This window comes from Anolis sagrei, chromosome 4 (assembly GCF_037176765.1).
Source record: "Anolis sagrei isolate rAnoSag1 chromosome 4, rAnoSag1.mat, whole genome shotgun sequence".
Classification (NCBI taxonomy): domain Eukaryota; kingdom Metazoa; phylum Chordata; class Lepidosauria; order Squamata; family Dactyloidae; genus Anolis; species Anolis sagrei.
In genome coordinates, this window is record NC_090024.1 from 231,829,745 (window position 1) to 231,850,055 (window position 20,311).

The 20,311-nt window shown below is 41.6% G+C and overlaps 1 protein-coding gene across 5 annotated transcripts in view; it reads left to right on the forward strand.

Moving 5' to 3' along the window:
- Window positions 1-20,311, forward strand: part of CDH4 (cadherin 4) — a 938,653-nt gene that overhangs the window by 809,176 nt on the left and 109,166 nt on the right. For all 5 annotated transcript variants that reach the window (XM_060772002.2, XM_060772006.2, XM_060772003.2 and 2 more), the window contains exon 8: window positions 17,285-17,422. In XM_060772002.2, the coding sequence (XP_060627985.2) occupies window positions 17,285-17,422 (138 nt within the window). The remainder of the gene's footprint in view (window positions 1-17,284; window positions 17,423-20,311) is intronic.

Below are 20,311 nucleotides of genomic sequence, written 5' to 3' on the forward strand. Positions count from 1 at the left end.
CTAGATGTGCAGTGTATATTTTTGATATATATGAAATCAGCAACCAAAATACTCTAAAGCACCATATCCTTGGAAGCTAAGCAGGATCAACCCATGCTAGTGCTTGGATGGGAGACCATACCAGGTGCTGTAGATTATATTTCAAAGGGAGAAACTGGAAAAACCACCTGCAAGGATTCCTTGCCTATGAAATTCATGGGATTACCCTAGGCCGGAAGGAGACTTGAAGGCACAGATCCACACGAACTTAGGTCCCTCATGATCATCTTGCATACAAATTATTAAAATGTGGGCTAGACAATACTTCTGTTAGGTTGATTTGTAATTGGGTAAGCAGCCGAACCCAAGGGGTGCTTACCAATGGTTCCTCCTCATCCTCCTCATCCTGGAAAGAAGTGACTAGTGGGGTTCATTCCTGGGCCCAGGGCTGTTCAACGTCATTACTAATGACATGGATGAAGGTTCCAAGGGTGTGCTTATCATGTTTTAAGATGACATCAAATTGGGACGGATAGCTAATACTCCAGAAGACAGGATCGAATTCAAAATTACCTCAACAGATTAGATTAGAGAGCTGGATCAAAACTAACAAACTCATGCACAGAGGACAGGATGGGTGACACATGGTTCAACAAAGGTCCGTATGAAAATGTCCTTGGAGTCTTTGTGGTCAACAAATAAAACATGAGCCAACAGTGCGATGCAGCAGCTAAAAAAGCCAATGGGTTTTTGGGCTGCATCAAAAGGAATATAGTGTCTAGATTGAGGGACGTCATGGTGCCCCTCTATTCTGCTTTGGTCAGACCACACCTGGAATACTGTGTCCAATTCTGGGCACCACAATTTAAGAGAAATATTGACAAGATGGAAGGTGTTCTGAGATAGGCAACAAAAATTATCAAAGGTCTGGAGACCATGCCCTAAGAGGAGCGTCTTAAATAGCTGGGTTGAGAGGAGACATGATAGTCATGTATAAATATATGAAAGGATGTCATAAGGAAGAGGGAGCAAGCTTGTTTTCTGGTCCCCTGGAAACTAGGAAACTGGATTCAGATTCTAGGAAAGGAGCTTCCTCATTCCACCTGAACATTCAGAAGAACTTCCCGACCATAAGTGCTGTTCAGCAGTGGAACTTTCTGTGTCAGAGTGTGGTGGAAGCTCCTTCTTTGTAAGCCTTTAAACTGGGGCTGAATAGCCATCTGTTGGAGGTGCTTTGATTGTGCTTTTCCTGCATGGTAAGGGGTTGGACTAGATGGCCCATGTGGTCTCTTCCAACTCTATGATTCTATGTCCTTGTTGCCCAACCAAACCATTTTTCATGCACTAGGATGAAGAGCTACTGCTGAAAGTTCCCTGCATCATTTAGAACCCTGTCTTTCCTAATATGAGTTTACCTGCCTGAGCATATCTGAATATTACAGAATCACCTTTCTCCAGCAGGCTGTTTTCTTCATGGGCATTTTCTGCACAAGGGATCGGGTCCACTTTAAAAGGGTTAGGAAAAATTAGGGCATTGTGTTCTTGTTTCAAAATCCACAACATTAAATCAAGTCAAGCTTTTACCCACTTCTTTCCATGAGCATTTGTGTGCTTGTCAAGTTTGGGATTTAAGAAAATATATACATACAGATTTTTGTAGTAAAGCTAAGAGCACAGCTGCCCGCCCCCAACCCAAACAGATATTGCTGACATGCAAACTTAACGATAGACGCACAATTTAGAAAGCAGGCCCTTCTGTCAGCTTTGAAGAATGAGGTGAATTTAAAAGGCGCTATTTAGGTGTGAGCCAGTTCTTTGGGTTTTAACAGCATCGGTTTTTCATACTCACTTTTTTTCCCTGCACCACCACCTTCTCCTATTCCGGCTTCAAAGTAACAGCATTCTCCCCAGCTAAATAAATTTAGTAACCAAAGATTCAGCTTTCGTCCCCAGCCATTGCATCCCATAACTTAGAGCAAGCATGTGATAATAGAGGACATGCTTCTTTTATTTATTAGCCTTAGATATGTCAAGGCATTGGTTGGGGTTTTTTTTCAGAGCAGCCAAGGCTTCTGAAGGTTGTGGGCTCAAAGAGAGATTTTACTGTTGTTGGTAATTTATACCTTACCTTTCCCCCAAAGCTGGGATTCAAAGTGGCTTACAAATTAAAAATGAGTGCAATATAGCTAAAAGCATACAAAGGCTCATCATTGGAATAAAATTAAAACAATTTAAAACATATACATCTTGAAAGAATAAATTAAAACAACACTTAACAAAGGGACACAGCACTCATAAAAGCTCTTTCTTTAAAAACCTCTCAATACGCATCTTGTTCAGCAGTTACAAGATCTTAAACTGGACCTACCATCTTGCAGTTTTGAGGGATTCACATTGATATAGTAAGGACAACCGTACATCACCCCCAGAACCTACAATTGTGGCTTGGCAGTGCCCCAACCAAAGCTTTTCTGAAGTGCTGCAGATTGGATCATTGAAAAATTGTGTTTGAAGCATTTTTCTGGTTGGAGGGTACCTCTGCCCCAGAATGTGGTGGAGGCTCCTTCTTTGGAAGCTTTTAAAAAGAGGCTGGATGGCCATCTGTCAGGGGTGATTTGAATGCAACATTCCTGCTTCTTGGCAGGGGGTTGGACTGGATGGCCCATGAGGTCTCTTCCAACTCTTTGATTCTATGATTCTATGATTGAGAGAAGAAGTTGTGGCAGGGCCCCAAGAAGAGTCTCCATGCTGTGACTGGGAGAGCATTGTAGACATAATCTCCAGAACATTATTATATGGGCACTGTCAGGCTTTAAAGCTAGGTTTTACAGGGTGACATTGCCAGTTGTAGCTTTCATAGCAGTGATCTAGCAGCATTGATGTACAAAATACAAATATGTACAAAGTACAAAGATGTACTTTGGCCACATAATGAAAAGACAGGAAAGCTTGGAGAAGACAATGATGCTGGGGGAAATGGAAGGAAAAAGGAAGAGGGGCCAACCAAGGGCAAGTCCTTTAAGTGACTGGCTTGACTCTGAAGGAACTGGGGGTGGCCATAGCCAAGAGGGAGTTCTGGCATGGGATGGTCCATGAGGTCACAAAGAGTCGGAAGCGACTGAACGAATAAACAACAGCAACAGCATAGATACATTAAGAATGCAATACCTTGACCCTTCAGTTCTAAAAGCCTATAAGCATTTTTTTAAGTATTTGCTTTTCGATGAAAGTACAGTGAAGTGGAATCAATTCTGTCCCTGTGGGAAAGGAATTCCAGAGCCTAATGGTTATTAAGTATATACTGTTCCACATTCCCTCTAGTTATGCCAGTGAAAGTGATGAGGATATGAAAATGACCTCTTCTGAAGATGTCAAGGCCTGAGCAGGTTCATAAAGGAAGATAGAGTCCATCAAATAGACTAGAACTAAATTAAATGGTTGGGAGTAAATTCTAGGCATTTATTTACTTATTTTGTATCAAAAGCATTACATAAATTAGAATAAAATTGATAAAAATAGAAGGAGCACAAGTGGCTAAATATCTTTTGACCAAAAATGGGCAACAGCAACTACATTGTCTATAGCTTCAAATAATTCTTCCTCTGTGAATGAGGCAGGACATTGTAGACAAGCATACAGGTGTGGAGTTGTCTGTTCTGCTCCACAGTCGCACAAGGTGGAGGATTCTTTTAGACAGATTCTTTTGATCTGTCCCCTCCACTTCTGAGTCTATTCAGGAACTTCCAAGTTGCCCATATTTGGTTTGCCCCTGGATAAACACCCTTATGTGGGGCACCAATTGGGATTTCTTCGTTCAGCTGCTGAGAGGGGTACTCGTGCTGTTGCTGAGGGAACATTAAGAGGAGTGGTGGTTCTCATGAAGCTTTTCCTTGCTTTGAGTCTACCGGGAGAAGGCTGATAGCCATGCAGTGAGTGGCTTTCACAGTGTTCATCCTTATTTCTCTCACAGTTAGCAGCAACTTCCCGTCACACATCTGGGGGGGGGGGGGGGGGGGTCAGTTCCAGCTAGCTTGTAGAAGCTATCAACAGGTGTATGTTTAAGACATCCTGTGATTATTCTGCATGTTTTCTTCAATGCTATGTCCACCTGCTTTGCGTGGGCAGACTTCTGCCAAACAGGACAGGAATACTCGGCAGTTGAGTAAGACAAGGCCAAGGCTGCTGTTCTTATGAATTTTGGGTCTGCACCCCATATGCTGCTAGTACGTTTCCGCAGGATGTTATTGCATGCAGAGACTTTGTGCTTGGTGTTCATGCAGTGTTTCCTATATGTTATTCTAGGCATTAAATATATTGTATTATCAATTTGTTTAGATGATTTCCTAGGTCATTTCCAACATTCTTGTTCTTTGTTGGAAGAAAAATCTACATTGCATGAACAAATCAGTTGAACTGTTTTGGTGCATGGTGGTAGTGGTACACTGAAACTTGTTCTTGTTCTCCATGACCATAGCCTCATCTATAGTGCCATATAATGCAGCTTGAAACTTACATGGTCAGCTTGAAACTTACATGGTACGCTCATACAATCCAATTCAATACAGTTAAACCATATTATATGAGTCTACACTGACCATATCATGCTGTTTCAAAGTTCATGATATGGCAGTGCAGGTGGTGCCCTTGGACCAGTCATTCTCTCTGTAATCCTGATCTCCGTCACAGGGATGTCATGAAGAGCAGGGAAACCAAAGACATTCCCTTTTGACTTATTGGTTGACAGGCAGGATTTAATTGCATCAAATGAAATAATCCAGGGTCTAACAAAGTTGATATCTAATTGAGTCTTTTGTGCAACTTTTTAATCAAAGGTATATCATAAGAAAGCCACTCTTTCTGGGTTTTCTTACATGCATGATAAAATCACTTGAAAAAAAATTAGGAATTTGTCTTCTCACACCTAGTCACTTTCTGTTCACTATTTTTTGATATGGGGTACAACCACCCACTTTCCATCTGCAGTTCTGTTCAGTACTGTGGAATAATTTTCCAAAAGGGACAGGAAAGAGAACACACTATTTTTAAAAGGAGAAAGATCAGACCTCTCAACATTTCCATTGCTAGAGACAGACTCACTGGTAACCAGGTCATCTTGTGGCTGGCATTCAACTTCAACAGAGTAGGAATGGCACAGCCATCCATATATTGTTGCCCTACAAGATTCAGCATTCTTTGTTCTAGATCAGAAGTGAAACTTGTGAACCCTGGTGGTTTCAAATAGGATGTCACCTGATTTCAGTTTCAGACCATACTTTTAAAAGTTTTGGTTGCAGGAAGCAAACCAAATGTTTTAAGATATACAAAGTGACCTTGTAGCATTAACAGAGAGAAGTAAGTTTATAACAGAAAGTTTCAAAGATTCTGGCCCCTTCTGCACTGCCATATGCTCAGTGTAGACTCATTTCATGCAGTTTGGTTCAGTTAAACTGCACTGTATGAAGCCCTATCTACACTGCCATATAATCCAGTTTCTGAATCCAGATTATCTGCTTTGAACTGGATTATTTGGCAGTGAGTCTGGATATATGGTAGAATATCCAGCAGTGTCGTGGGGCCTTTGTTTACTGTAGTTACTCAGTCTCAAAAGTGCTACAAGATCCCTTTGATTTTTTTTTTCATGTCAGGAGCAACTTGTGAAACTGCAAGTTGTTTCTGGTTTGAGAGAATTTGCTGTCTGCAAGGATATTGCCCAGGGGATGCCCAGATGTTTTTGATGTTTTACCATTCTTGTGGGAGGCTTCTCTCATGTCCCCACATGGGGATCTGGAGCTGACAGAGGGAGCTCATCCACGCTCTCCCCAGATTCAAACCTCCTCCTGGCACAAGGGTTTAACCCATTGCGCTACCGGGGGTAATGTGTTGGATTTCTTTCTACAGTCAAGGGTTGAATATTGATACAAACTATGTCTCTGAATTGGTCTTAGGGTAGTTTTTCATGCTGAAAAGATGACGCAATGGGTTCAAGAGTAAATTAAGCCTAAACTCTTCCTAGAAGCCATGATGCTTAAACTGAGACACAAAAGTCATAACTTTTGTGTCTCGTAAATCTAGTAAATCATATCTCCTCATAACACATCATGAGGAGATATGATTTACTAGAAAAGATAATCATGCATGTCAGGTACTTACTTACTTAGGCGATCCCTCGTTGGACGAGTAAGATGGTCTTCCATGATGGGTTTCCTTGTGAATTTCCTTGTGGATTTGTAGGTGGCTGTGGAGCCCTATTCTTGACCCGCATCTTCTCCCACAGTGAAGGCATTGGTTTCCAGGTGGAAGGCGGTCCTGGTCAGGGTTGGCTTGATGCACCTTCCTCCTGGCACGCTTCTCTCTTTCACCCTCCACTCGTGCCTCCTCGAATTCTGCAGCACTGCTGGTCACAGCTGACCTCCAGCTGGAGCGCTCAAGGGTTTAACCAGTTCTCAGTGTCTATGCCAGAGTTTTTAAGGTTGGCTTTGAGGCCATCTTTAAATCTCTTTTCCTGTCCACCAATGTTCCGTTTTCCATTCTTAAGTTCAGAGTAGAGCAACTGCTTTGGGAGACGGTGGTCAGGCATCCGGACAACGTGGCCGGCCCAGCGCAGTTGATGGCAGAGGACCATCGCTTCAATGCTGGTGGTCTTTGCTTCTTCCAGCACGCTGTAAGGTAGAAGCCAGTAAGAAAAGTGGAAGACAGCATTACAGACTCAATGAAGGAATCCACAGCCCTGAGTTTGCAAGACCTGCACAGAGCTGTTGATAACAGAGTGACATGGAAGTGTCTCATTAATGCAGTCACCACAAGTCAAAGTTAATGTGATGGCAGGTTTTCTATGGTTTTTAGTTGAAAATCAGTTGAGAGGAAATAAAAATTGGAGGCTTTGGTGGGGTCACAAAATGGAATTGGGACCACTTATGGAGCATGAGCATCACATTTCATACCCCTACTCTACATACAGATTTGGGTATAGTAACTCCCAGCTGTGGCCTGCCTTGTAAGCATGTGTGTTACTATCTGCACAAAATTGAGGGACTTTTGGCTCCCTAGGTGTTTTGGCTGGCAACTCCAATTACAATACAACTGCTGCCAAAATGTTTGGGGTATTTGTGGAAATTGATTGTCCTGAATTGCTCTAAATTTTCATGCTTACACTGAAGGGGTTAACTTTATCCCTCCATATGTTTTGAGCTTTAACTTCCATAATCCTTTACTGCTGGTCATACTAGCTGGTTGTTCAGGGAGTTGAAGCCCACAATATCTGTAGGACCAAAGATGTTATCCATTCTTCTTCTATATAGAAGTGTCATTGATATCATTGTTTTGACAGGTTGGCAGGAAAACTTGCTTTATTGCTACATGTTCTCCAGAGTTTAACTATAAAGACAATGAATTATCACCTAGGACTTCCACAGGCAAGATTTGAAAATGCCTATATACTGTAGGAAAAAGATATGAATTGTTTCCTTGTGAACTCAAATGGATATTTACACATCACTGTTCATCAGCCTTCGATTTAAGAGCTAAACCCTTGACTGCAGAAAGAAATCCAACACATTACAAACAAAGCTTAAATCTATCTTTTAAACGACCACAGAATTGTGTTAGAAAATTATTCAGGAGTTAGACTTTATGGCATCCTGGGTAAGATAAGCACCTAAGATAGATCGAAATGTCATATATTGAACAGCTGTCCTTTTGTAACCATAACACAAGAAGCCATAAATCGTAAATCAGGTGGATTATTTTATGTTGAATTCACAACCGCGCTGATGCTTTGATGCCAATCCCCAGCATGGCTGATGCAGAGGGAGAAAAAAGGGATAATGTCTGGGAATATATAAATGTGTTTTATTATTTGTTGTTTTTCCCCCCTTGTGAATCAGCTGCAATCACACCAATTAAATAAAGTTAGGTACAATCTAACACCTAGGCATGTTTACTTAACATAAAGAGTGAGACATAAAATGTTATGGTTAGAAATAGAATGCATGTAAAGAGATCAGAACATGTACTAATTCCTCTAAATCTTGGTGATAAAATGTTAGTGTCCAGCTCTTCACATCTTTCAACATGTTTATTTAAAATCCCACACCATGAATGGAAAATATCAGTACCCAACCCTTCAAATCTTACAACCATTTCGTGTAAAATTCCACACCACGAAGGAGCAAACAGATGGATTTCAAGAATATAAAAGCTGTTGTAAAGCACAGCAGGTTGTCCACAGAACTGATATTTCATACGTGCAAGTGGAGAGAGATCGCTCTATTGCAGAAGGATGAAAAACCTGACCTGGAAGCCAGGAACTGGGGTGTAGGGGACTTTCCCCTTCATATCCCATTATTTGCAAAGACAATGAAATGTTGCTGGCCTTAAAAAATTTAAAAAATTTTAAAAATTTAAAGACTGTGTTTCTCCCTTCCATCATAACCAAAGTGCAAAAGCAATTGTTGAAAGAAAATGAATAACAATGATTTCCTTTAAAAACAATTCTTGAGGATAAGACCCAATCCTGGTTGAGCAGCCTAACTTGTTTAATGGACATCTGGTAGGATCTCTCCCAATTTTGCTCTCTTGGGATCCTGAGTACAATATCTAGCAGGAGCTGGAAGCAGTGGGCATAAGATTCACAGAACCATAGAATTGGAAGAGACCTTGTGGTCCATCCAGTCCAACCTCATTCTGCCAAAAACCAGGTAAATTTTATTCAAAGCACCCCCAACAGATGGCCATCCAGCCTCTGTTTAAAATCCTCCAAAGAAGGAGCTTCCACCGCACTCTGGGGCAGAGAGTTCCACTGCTGAATAGCTCTCACAGTTAGAAAGTTATTCCTAATGTTCAGGTGGAATCTCCTTTCCTGTAGTTTGAAGCCATTGTTCCACATCCTAGTTTCCATCATCCCTATGGCTTCCTCTCACATATTTATACATGGCCATCATGTCTTCTCTCAGCCTTCTCTTCTGCAGGCTATAGCATGTTGCTATTTATTTATAGGAAGACATGGTGCTTTACGTGTAAATAAAAGGGGGTTGTTCTGATGAAACTCTGGACTTCTATACTGGAGAAATGCCTTTTGCAATTGGCATAATCACTCTTACATTCTCTATCCAATTTAGTACATTCTCTATCTCAGCCCCACCTTTATTACAAGTGAAACTGGTGGGGGACGAGGGAGAGGGCCTTCTCAGTGGTGGCCCTTCGCCTGTGGAATTCGCTCCTCAGGGATCTTAGGGCATCAACATCCTTCCTCTCTTTCAGAAGGAAGTTAAAAACTTGGATTTGGGACCAGGCCTTTGAGTAAGTTGGCAGATGGATAAAGGAAAATGACGACTGGAATAGGAAAGGTTACGATAATGCTAGATGGACTAGGGATTTGTGAATTGACGAACGTTGACCACAAGATTGGCTTGTTATTGCTGTTAGTGCTGTTAGTGTATTAATTTGATTGTTTTAATCAGTTATAAGTGTTGTTGTTATATTGCAAATTGTACATTGTATTTTGTGAATATTTGGCATCGAATTGTGCCTTTTTGTAAGCTGCCCTGAGTCCCCCCTAGGGGGTTGAGAAGGGTGGGGTAGAAATACTTGAAATAAATAAATAAATAAATAAATAAATAAATAGTAGAGCCAAAATGAAGCCCTTGGATTTTAGGTAATGCTGGGAAAGATGAAATGGGTGGCATGGTGATGGTAGTGACCCTGTTTAAACAACTAGAAACCATCTGAGTGTCTACTCCATAACACTGGGAAAGTTCACTTTTCAACTTCTGCTCCATTTGTACAGAGTTATCCAGTTACAAATGGAGCTTTATTAGGCGGTAGAGAGCCTGTTCTGTCTTGGTCCATGAAATGATAATGAAGACTAATCACAAGCCGATTGTGACCAATTTGGAAGGCACTTTGCAGATAAAATTGCTGCAGAGCTATTGTCATATTGACTCCAACTTAAATGTCGGGGTTAGTAGAGGTCTACCTGCCATAACCTTGCTCCAATTACAGACAGTTCTTTCACATTTGTGTAGCCTAAGGATGTGGGAAGGATCCTTCCAGCAGTGAGAATTACTACATGTTTCCTCAACCCCTGCCCTTCTTGTCTGATAAAAGCTGCCACGAGAGGGGCTGATGGAATGAGTAAGGGCAGTGATGATCACTTGTCTACATGAGTGTGTTTCTCAAAAGGGCAACAGAAAGGCTTCTTTTGAAAGAATTCTTTTTAATCACAGCATATCAAGAATTTTCAAATTAGTCTCCAGTATTTGGTTGTGTGATGACCTCTTTGTTCCAGTTTGTTACTTTATTTCTTTTGTGTCAAAAGCATTGCATAAATAAACAAATATACAACTGATAAAATAGAAGGAACACAAGCGGCTAAATAATTTAGACCAAAAACAGGCAACAGTGACTGCATTGTCTGTAGCAGTTCTTCCTCTGTGCATGAGACAGGTCATTGTGCACAAGCATACAGATGCAGAGTTGTTTGTTCTGCTCCACCGTTGCACAAGGTGGAGGATTCTTCTAGGTAGTGACATTTTGCCATGTTGTCTTTTGATCTGCCCACTCCACTTCTGAGTCTGTTCTTCCAAGTTGCCCATTCTTGGTTTGCCCCTGGAGTCAACCAGATGGGATTTCTTGATTTAGCTGCCCAGAGGGATACTCTTGCTGTTGCTGGGGAACATTTAGAGAAGGGGTGGTTCTCAAAATTTTTTTCCTTGAATTGAGTCTACTGGGAGGAGGCTGATAGCTATGCAGTGGGTGGTTTCCACAGTGTTCAACCTTATTTCTCTAACAGTTAGCAGCAACTTCCCATCACACATCGGGGGTGGGGAGAGGCAATGCCAGCTACCTTATAGAGTCTATCAACAGGTGTAGGTTTGAGACATCTTGTGATTATTTGACATGTTTTGGCAAGATAGATGGATGGTATCCTCAGAGGCGGCCCTAGGTAATTTTCAACGGTAAGCAAACAGTATTTTGGCACCCCCTCCCCCCCAACCAATCACTGATATTTATTTTCTGTTCGTCGTAGGAGTTCTGTGTGCCATATTTGGTTCAATTCCATCATTGGTGGAGTTCAGAATGGTCTTTGATTGTAGGTGAACTATACATCCCAGTAACTACAACTTGCATATGTCAAGGTCTATTTCCCCCCAAGAGTGCCTCAAGAGTGCCCCTGGGCAAAATCAGCTAAACTGCAAATGCTTACTTTGCGTAATGGCTTGAGCCACCCCTGGGTATCCTTGAAGTGACTGGCTTGACTTTGAAGGAACTGGGTGTGGCCACAGCCAACAGGGAGCTCTGGCTTGGGCTGGTCCATGAGTTCACAAAGAGTCGGAAGCGACTGAATGAATAAACATCAACAATTCCTTAAGTGCTATATTCATCTGCTTTACGTGGGCAAACTTGTGCCAAACAATGCAGGCATACTCGGCAGTTGTGTAAGACAAGGCCAGGGCTGATGTTCTTATTAATTTTGGGTCTGCACCCCATGCGCTACCAGTAAGTTTCCACAGGATGCTATTGTATGCAGCTACTTTGTTCATACAATGTTTCCTAAATGTTTGTGTTCGATCTAAGATGACACCAAGATATTTAGGACTGGTTTGTTAGGCCAAGGTCATCAGCATATATAAAATTTGTTACTGGAAGAGGAAGATTAATTTCAAATCTGGTTTAAGGTATGGGATGTATGCTGCATTAGCTGTCTTGGGAAAAGAAGCATGCTAGGAACTGGCCAAGAAGGAAATGGCTGACAGAAGTGACAAAACCTCTTTCCTAGAGGGATCCTCTGCTATTTTTGCTACTATTGACCATGCCATTGTGTTTTCCTGTGTGGCAGAGGGTTGGACTAGATAGCACTTGAGGTCTCTTCCAACTATATGATTCTGTGATTGCAGAATTCTTCCAGGTGTAATTCAGTCTCTCCCCACCCACCCCATGCTTGACTTATCTATTCTGGCTGGGAGCTTGTCCTATGATTGGGAAGTAGCAGAGGATGTCAAATTGAGGAGGAGACAAGCTTGTTTTCTGCTGCTCTGGAGACTAGGACACAGAGCAATGGATTTAGTTTTCAAGAAAAAATATCCCACCTAACATTAGGAATAACATCCTTATGGAAGAGCAGGTAGGCAGTGGCATATGCTGCCTTGGAGCATGGTAGTCTCCTTCTCTGAAGGTTTTCAAGCAGAAGCTGGATGGCCATCTGCCAGGGACAGGGGTAGCAGAGGAAGTTGCTGCAGAAAGATGATGTTATTCTCCTGGACCTGGTGGTGAGTGGCAGGAATAGAGTCTAATGGTTGTCTTTCATTCATATCACATTTCCTGAGAACTGAATGGCAGTGGTATCTGCCAGAGTTTACTTCCATGGAGGCTCAAGTCCCATTATATACAAAGTTATATGAAAACGGTTTCTTTTATATAAAATGCCAACATCCAGGCTTGTTTTTTGGGAGGATGTAGATGTATTTTTATTCCCTGGATTGTGGAATCCATGGATGCAGAATCTGTGAATATGGAGAGCCAACTGTAAGTGGCTCAAGAAGGGACTCATAGAGGGTGGAGGGAATGAGCCTCTTTATCCGCCACACTAATAAGTTACATTTTTCCTGCATGGGTCTTTAACAGAATGCTAGTCTATCTTTTAGCAAGCTTATTCAACAACCTGATAGCACAAGTTCCCTATAATACCCTTGACCTATGAACTTGAGTTTTGCTTAAGTCTTTGTAAAATGTGGGTCTCATGCATTGCTCTTTTCTGTTTCATACAGCTTTAACAACTACAAGCTACTAACCAGAGAGGTGGGGGCTTTCCCAGAGAAATAGTGTGACAAATTGTAAAGACACATTGAAATGGTAATTTCCTGAATGGCTCAATAAAATAAGCTTAATGCACAAGCATGACCAAGTTAGTGCTGGGAGGGGCTTTTAGCCCAAATTGCTCACATATTGGGACATGCCTCAGTGGTGATTTAATTAGAGATAACTGAAAGGGCTTATCTAAAATTGCTATCCCTTATGAACCCAAGCTCTAGACACACAAAATAAAATAGTATTTGATGGCTAATATGTTACAGGTCCACTTTTATTTATTTTGCATTACTTTCCAAAATACAGGAGTATTCTATGCTTTTCAGGGCCATCTCTAAGTCCTTTGGCCTCCCACATGAGGAAATTACTCTTATTTAATCTTTGGTCTAAAACATTCCTGTGTTATCAATGCCAGTGGATTTTGGTCACTGACAGATGGTTCGGCTTTGTAAGCCAGAAAGCTCCCTTTCAAATTTATGAGAACTACTAGACTCAGGGTCAACAACAGACAGACATTGGGCCAGTACTAGCTCCTGGGGCACTGCCTGTTGGCCTTTCAAAGGAGAGAAAAATAAGCCTACATATTATCTGAGATCCCATATCAGGATTGCATAGTGCAAATCTCAGCATGTAGAGTTACACATTGATTGCATTATGCAAGCTTTACATTGAATGGTGAACTAAATCTACCTCTGAATGTATAACAAATGCACAACTGAAAAAAAAGATGTATATCTCCTTGCATGTACAAATCTGTTTCTGCTGCCTCAAATCTGCAAGACATTCTTCCTTGGACAAAAATGTGCAATGACATCCACACAGGAGCTTACACATACATATGACACCAGCTGCATTCTGGTCACAATCTTATTCTCATCTTCAGAGGAATGCAGTTGAAATTACAAGAGAGCAGTAGCTGTGGTGGTGGCCCAGCTTGAAGAAATTACTTTTTGAGCTACAGTTCCCAAAATTCACCTGGTAGCAAAGCCAGCAGCTAGGGGAGCCCAGAGTTAATAGTCCAAAAGAGTAACTTTTCCAAGGTCTACCTGCACCACAGCTGTACCAGGCATTGAAGAGCAAGCTACTGCAAAGAAAGCTGTTCTTTATTATTTGTGTTCACCTGTCTCTCCATCTCTCTCCCTCTTCCTAAGTCTCTAGTGCAGCATTTCTCAACCCGGGGGGTGGGGGTGGGAGGGTTGCGAGGGGGTTTCAGAGGGGTCACCAAAGTCCATCAGAAAATACATGTTTCTAATGGTCTTAGGAACCCCTTTGGCAGAGAAAGCTGAAGATTTCTCTGACTATCCTTCTCTTCCTTTTTGAAAACAGACAGCAAATCCTCCCACCAAAAGCCCTCCTTCTGCTGTGATTGGCCAGCCTCTCAGACAAAGGGAGGGCTGTTTTTGAGACTCCAAGTGGGGAGGGGAGAGCAGGCATACCATTTGTGTTTTTATTAATGCTCCCATTAGAAAATGCATAAGGATGTGGGTGAACTACAACTCCCAAAATCACAGGTCAATCCTCCCCAAATCCCACCAGCAGTTAGTCATGTTGGGTTTGTGTGTCAAGTTTGGCCCAGATCCATCATTGTTTTGCATCCACAGTGTTCTCTGGATGTAGGTGAACTGTAACTCCAAAACTCAAGGTCAATGCCTACCAAACCCTTCCAGTATTTTCTGTTGGTGATCGGAGTTCTATGTGCCAAGTTTGGTTCAATTCCATCATTGGTGAAGTTCAGAATGCTCATTGATTGTTGGTGAACTATAAATCCCAGCAACTGCAATGCCCAAATGACAATATCAATCCCCCGCAACCCCACCAGTATTCAAATTTGGGTGTATCAGGTGTTTGTGCCAAATTTGGTTCAGTGACTAAAAATACATCCTGCATATCAGATATTTACATTATGATTCACAACAGTAGCAAAATTACAGTTATGAATTAGCAACGAAAATAAATTTATGGTTGAGGGGCACCACAACATGAGGAAATGTATTAAGGGGTCACAGTATTAGGAAAGTTGAGAAGCACTGCTGTAGTGTTAATGTCTGAGCTTGTTGAGATACAGAAGTCTTAATACCTAGATGGTAACATTCATAGCATTATCTTTTATGAAAAATGTGATTTTTAAAAGGAGAGGTAGAAGAAAAACATGTCAAGACAGTTGTTACTGAAGTCTTCACAATTATCATTTCTTTTCTCAGTTCTACTGCACATAGTTTTACACTCTCAAAAAGTTTGAGGAACAGAACACAAATCAGGAGATGGCTAGGTTGCAAAAGGAAATGTAAAATAATAATTGCATAACCTATGCAAATTGTAACAATAATTTCTGTTGAATTCCATGAGGCTTACTCCAAGTAAATCGATGCAGGATTGTCACATGTAACAGCAATCCTCAAACAAGTTTGTCCTGGCAAAGCATTCTAGGATGTTATACAGCTTTACCAAAGTACATGCTTAGAGTCTGTAGTCTTTGTATCAGAAAGATTTCCGTGCCCTAGCATGATCCTCTCGTGCAGTCCAACTTTCAGGTTCAGATAAAAGTTTGCATAACAGCGTCATGAGTTTCTGAATTACATTTGACACAGAAACCGCATCGCCTTTGCAGTGCCCTAGCTAGAGGCAAGACATGAGCAGGGAACGGCTTTGACAGTCCCAGGTTGTTCTAACTGATAAATCTGTAAGTGATGACCTCTGAGCCTACCAACTACTTTGTAGGGGTCATGTTACAAACAAGGTAGAACAGAAAACTTGCAAAGTTGAAATAGAAGAAAGAAGCCACACCGGAAGACTGCTTGGTGTTTCAGTTCTTTGATGCAAAGAAAGGAAGGATGTATTTTCCCTCCCTTCCTTCTATTATAAATGCCGAGCCCCAGAAATAGTTGTAATGGATTGAAATGGTTGTGACACTGAATGCACAAAACCTGGTAGTGCTCACTTCACATTGAAAACACAGAAGTGACTGCAAAAACTTTGGTATTGTCTTAGGATTGGGTGGGGGAATCAAGCCCCAGGCCATTTTTGTGACTTCTAGAGCCCCTCCCCTGCTCCATTTGATGATATTTCAATGATTTTCTGAAACTGTCCAAAATTAAGTCTTTCTTCTGGACAACAACAAGTTGTACATGGGAGAAAATGAAGCTTGTGTCTACTGAGCAGCTTGTTTTGTGCTGAAAGGCAATTTCAACAAGGAGTGTTTTATGTTTTGTTTTCAACTATGTCACGAAATGTGTGGGTTATGAAGCTCATGGTGAATGTTCTTTATAATTTTTAAAAATTGTCTTAATTGCTCACAGTGAAATGTCAGGGATGGGACTGTAATTAATGCGCAGGTCTATCAAAATTTCTCACATCTTCCTTAGTGGATTTGAGCATGGAAAACATTTCCCTCTTGTTGTCCTTGTGACATATTTCCTTCTGATTTTTCCTGTGGTTGAGAAGCATGCTTGGAAATCACTTTAGGATAGGGAAGATCAGATTCCTAACTCCCAGGACTCTTCTATGGGCTGAGTGAATCATGGCCATGGCTGCACCCCTGATCTCTTCAGGACCCCCATGTTTCCAAACCAATCTTCAATTGAGAATGAAGCTTTACCTTTCTTTCCCTCCCACTTCATTTACTGTGGGTTGGGATGAAAACATGGAAGTACTAATAGCTGAAATCCTCTATCACAGGGTGCTTCTACACTGACCATATAATGCTGTTTGAATCTGACTTGTGGCCACAAAGCATACTCTGCTAATGTGTGCTGCAATGCACATCAAGAGTGATACAGATCTTTAAAAAAAAAGTTCCAGGAAAGTCCAAATTTAGCCAAAAATGCGCTGCAATCAATGTATCCCAGCTTCAGGGTTTTTTTTGTTTTGTTTTGTTTTTTGTCGTGTCAGGAGTGACTTGAGAAACTGCAAGTCGCTTCTGGTGTGAGAGAATTGGCCGTCTGCAAGGACATTGCCCAGGGGACGCCCGGATGATTAGATGTTTTTATCATCCTCGTGGGAGGCTTCTCTCGTGTCCCCGCATGAGGAGCTGGAGTTGATAGAGGGAGCTCATCCACCTCTCCCTGGATTTGAACCTGCGACCTGTCGGTCTTCAGTCCCGCCGGCACAGGGGTTTAACCCACTGTGCCACCGGGGGCTCTAGCTTCAGGATGAAATCAGCTCTGAATGTGACATTAGTCCCATTCCGCACTAGCCACTTTACTGTAGTAAGGTAACAGCAACTTCTTACTGGACACATATATCATATAATTGACTAATTCTAATCCCTGCAGATGTAAGCTTACAAAGATGCAGGACCCCAGCAGGTTCCCAGCTATTATGTTATTGTTATTTTCTGCAATAAGAGGAATGCTGATAATGGGAGTGTGGAGTGTGAGGAGTGTCCTAGGAAAACATTTGGAATGGGGAGATAGCTCACTGGGGTGTTATGAAAATTGCCAGCACAGAAAGAATGCACTATAATTCACATCTTTCATGTCCCTTTTGTTGTTTTCCTCTCCAGAAAGTTCAACAGTATACAGTCATCGTTCAGGCCACAGATATGGAAGGAAATCTTAACTATGGTCTCTCTAACACAGCGACGGCAATCATTATGGTGACAGATGTGAATGACAACCCACCCGAATTCACCGCCAGCACCGTAAGTATCAATACATCAGCGCAATGATGTATGGACACACAACGTGTTTGTAATTCATGGACATTTGATACGGCTCGTCTCTGTTTGCTGGTTTGGCAGATAGAAAGAACTTGATAGATCACTGTGTAACAAAGACTTTCAGCAAATAAAAATGGTGCGGTGGGGCTTGTGAGAAATGATTCATGAAGAGGCACAGCTATCTGGCAACTGGTTTCTTCTGGAGGAAATGAAATGATTGTGGGAAAAAAAAGAGAAAAAGAACGCTGCATAACACAGATCTGTTTCCCTCTCCATCCCACCATCTTTGTTCTGAGTTTTTCTGTGGAAAGTTTGTTTGTTGCGTGCCTTCAAGTTTTTCCCAACTTGTCTCTGAATCTTGTTAATTGTAGGCTCACCAAAATTAACTCTTATAAGCTGAACTTTGCATGACCCAAATATTGAAGGATATAGTGTCATGTGTGAAAACAAGGGCTGGACAAAGCTGGTTTGATTCCTGGAAATATTGTGAAAGATCAGAAAGGTGTGCATTTGAACTCTTCCCAAACTTCATAGTATATATTGGAATGTAGAATAGCTTCTGAGAGATGAACGGATGTTTTAATTGGCATCTGCATGGGACCCCCCCCCCCCCCAATGCTATCATCCCAATGAATCACATACATGTTTTCCCATAACTTATATGTCATTGGTTCTGGTTTATGTTTGGGCTATTTTGAGCCAACACAAACGGTTTGGGAAACATGAAGGATAAGAGAAACAAACCCACTAGACCTGGGAGCAGTCTTGCCTGGTTTGGTCATATGGGGTGTTGCTGAAAAGCATCTCCAAATTAAAACAAACAAAAAAACAAACAGGGATATGAAAAACCATTTGCTTCCAAAAGAAAATTGGGGCATTTTTTGCTCTGGGGTATTTTGAAGACTTATGGGAAAAAACAGAAATGGGATAGATTTCCCCCTGACCTTGTTTCAGTGCTACATTGATGCACAGGCCTCTCAGCCAATGCTTGTTGTGTGCAGTGAATCTGGAATGCTTCAAACCATGGCCATGAAACAGCAGCTGGACTCTGCTTGGTGAAGGGGGAAATAAGAGTGCACTCATGGATGGAGTGGACCTTCTTTTTGCTGCCTTGGGAAACCTGAGCAACTATGACCTCACAACCTCTGAAGATGCCTGCCATAGATGCAGGCAAAACGCCAGGAACATGGTCATACAGCCTGGAAAATACACAACAACCTATATCTTCGCAGTCTGAATTGCCTCCCCATCTTTCCTCTTCTCACCTAAAAGAAGAAGCAGAAACAAATTATTCCAGGACTTTGCAGCTGCCTGGGAGAGAGTATGGAGATGGAGCCTAAGGGTAATAGAATAATCCCATGTTGTGCCCATCCAAAAAAGGTTTAGAGGGATGTGTAAGCTGCACTTAATGTGTGTGCATGTCACTAACAAGATGGCAGCCTATGTCTCTCCTTACAACTTTCCCTTTTTGACAGATAATTGCATTCTACACAAGCCTTTGCAGCTCCCAATATTCAGTTTCTTGGAGGTGGATGAGAAGCATCATCCTTTTCCCCTCTTCAATTGAGTGAAAGGTGTCGACATCTAGTGGTCAAGGTTTTAACATTCATATTTGTAGAGTTCCAATATTAGTGAATACTTGTTTCCTGAGTAAAGATGATTTTAAAAGTGTGTTTAAACAAATGAGTGGCAGTTATTGTAATACTTTGTGAGTAGCTGCTGGAATGTGCTAAATGTTTCCCCTCAAAATCCATGTTTCTTATGCATAATGGAAGAATGCCTGTTGTTATTGTTGCTGTTGCGTGCTTTCTAGTCCTTTCTGACTCATTGTAACCCTAAGGGTATCAAGGGTTTTCTTAACAAGATTTGTTCAGACAGGGTTTGCCTTTGCTTTCCTCTGAGTCTTAGAGAGTGTGGCTTGGCTGAGCATGGAAACAAACCTTGGTCTCCAGAGCTGTTGTCCTGAGCTCTAACCAGTACAACATGCTGGCTTCTTGCTTCCCTTTTACCAGAAGTTAATTCTGCGTTTAATTTAATTCATTTTTGTTATTGTTGTTACATGAATTCAATTTGACTCTGAAGTAGAGTGATTCCATCATAGAATTATTCAGTGAAGGTTTGTCATGCTCTTGAAGAGTGTGATTTGCCAGGGTCACCCAGTGGGTTCTCATAGTAGAATGGGATTTAGACCCCTAATATCCTGGAACCCTAGTCCAACACTCAAACCACTACACCAGTGGTTCTCAACCTTCCTAATGCCACAACCCCTTAATATAGTTCCTCATGTTGTGGTGACCCCCAACCATAAAATAAGTTTCGTTGCTACTTCATAACTGTCATTTTGCTGCTGTTATGAATAGAACCGTAAATATCTGATATGCAGGATGTATTTTCATACACTGGACCAAATTTAGCACAAATATCCAATACACCCAAATTTGAATACTGGTGGGCTTGGGAGAGGGTATTGATTTTATCCTGTGGGAGTTGTAGTTGCTGGGATTTATAGTTCACCTACAATCAAAGAGTATTCTGAACTCCACCAACAATGGAATTGAGTCAGATTTGGTACACAGAACTCACATAACCAACAGAAAATACTGGAAGGGTTTGGTGGGCATTGACCTTGAGTTTTGGAGTTGTAGTTCACCTACATCCAGAGAGCACTGTGGACTCAAACAACGATGGATTTCGACCAAACTTGACATGAATACACAATATGCCCAAATGTGAATAGTGGTGGAGTTTTGGGAAAATAGACCTTGATATTTAGGAGTTGTAGTTGCTGGGATTCATAGTTCACCTACAATCAAAGCACATTCTGAACCCTACCAACAATTGAACTGGGCCAAACTTCCCACACAGAACCTC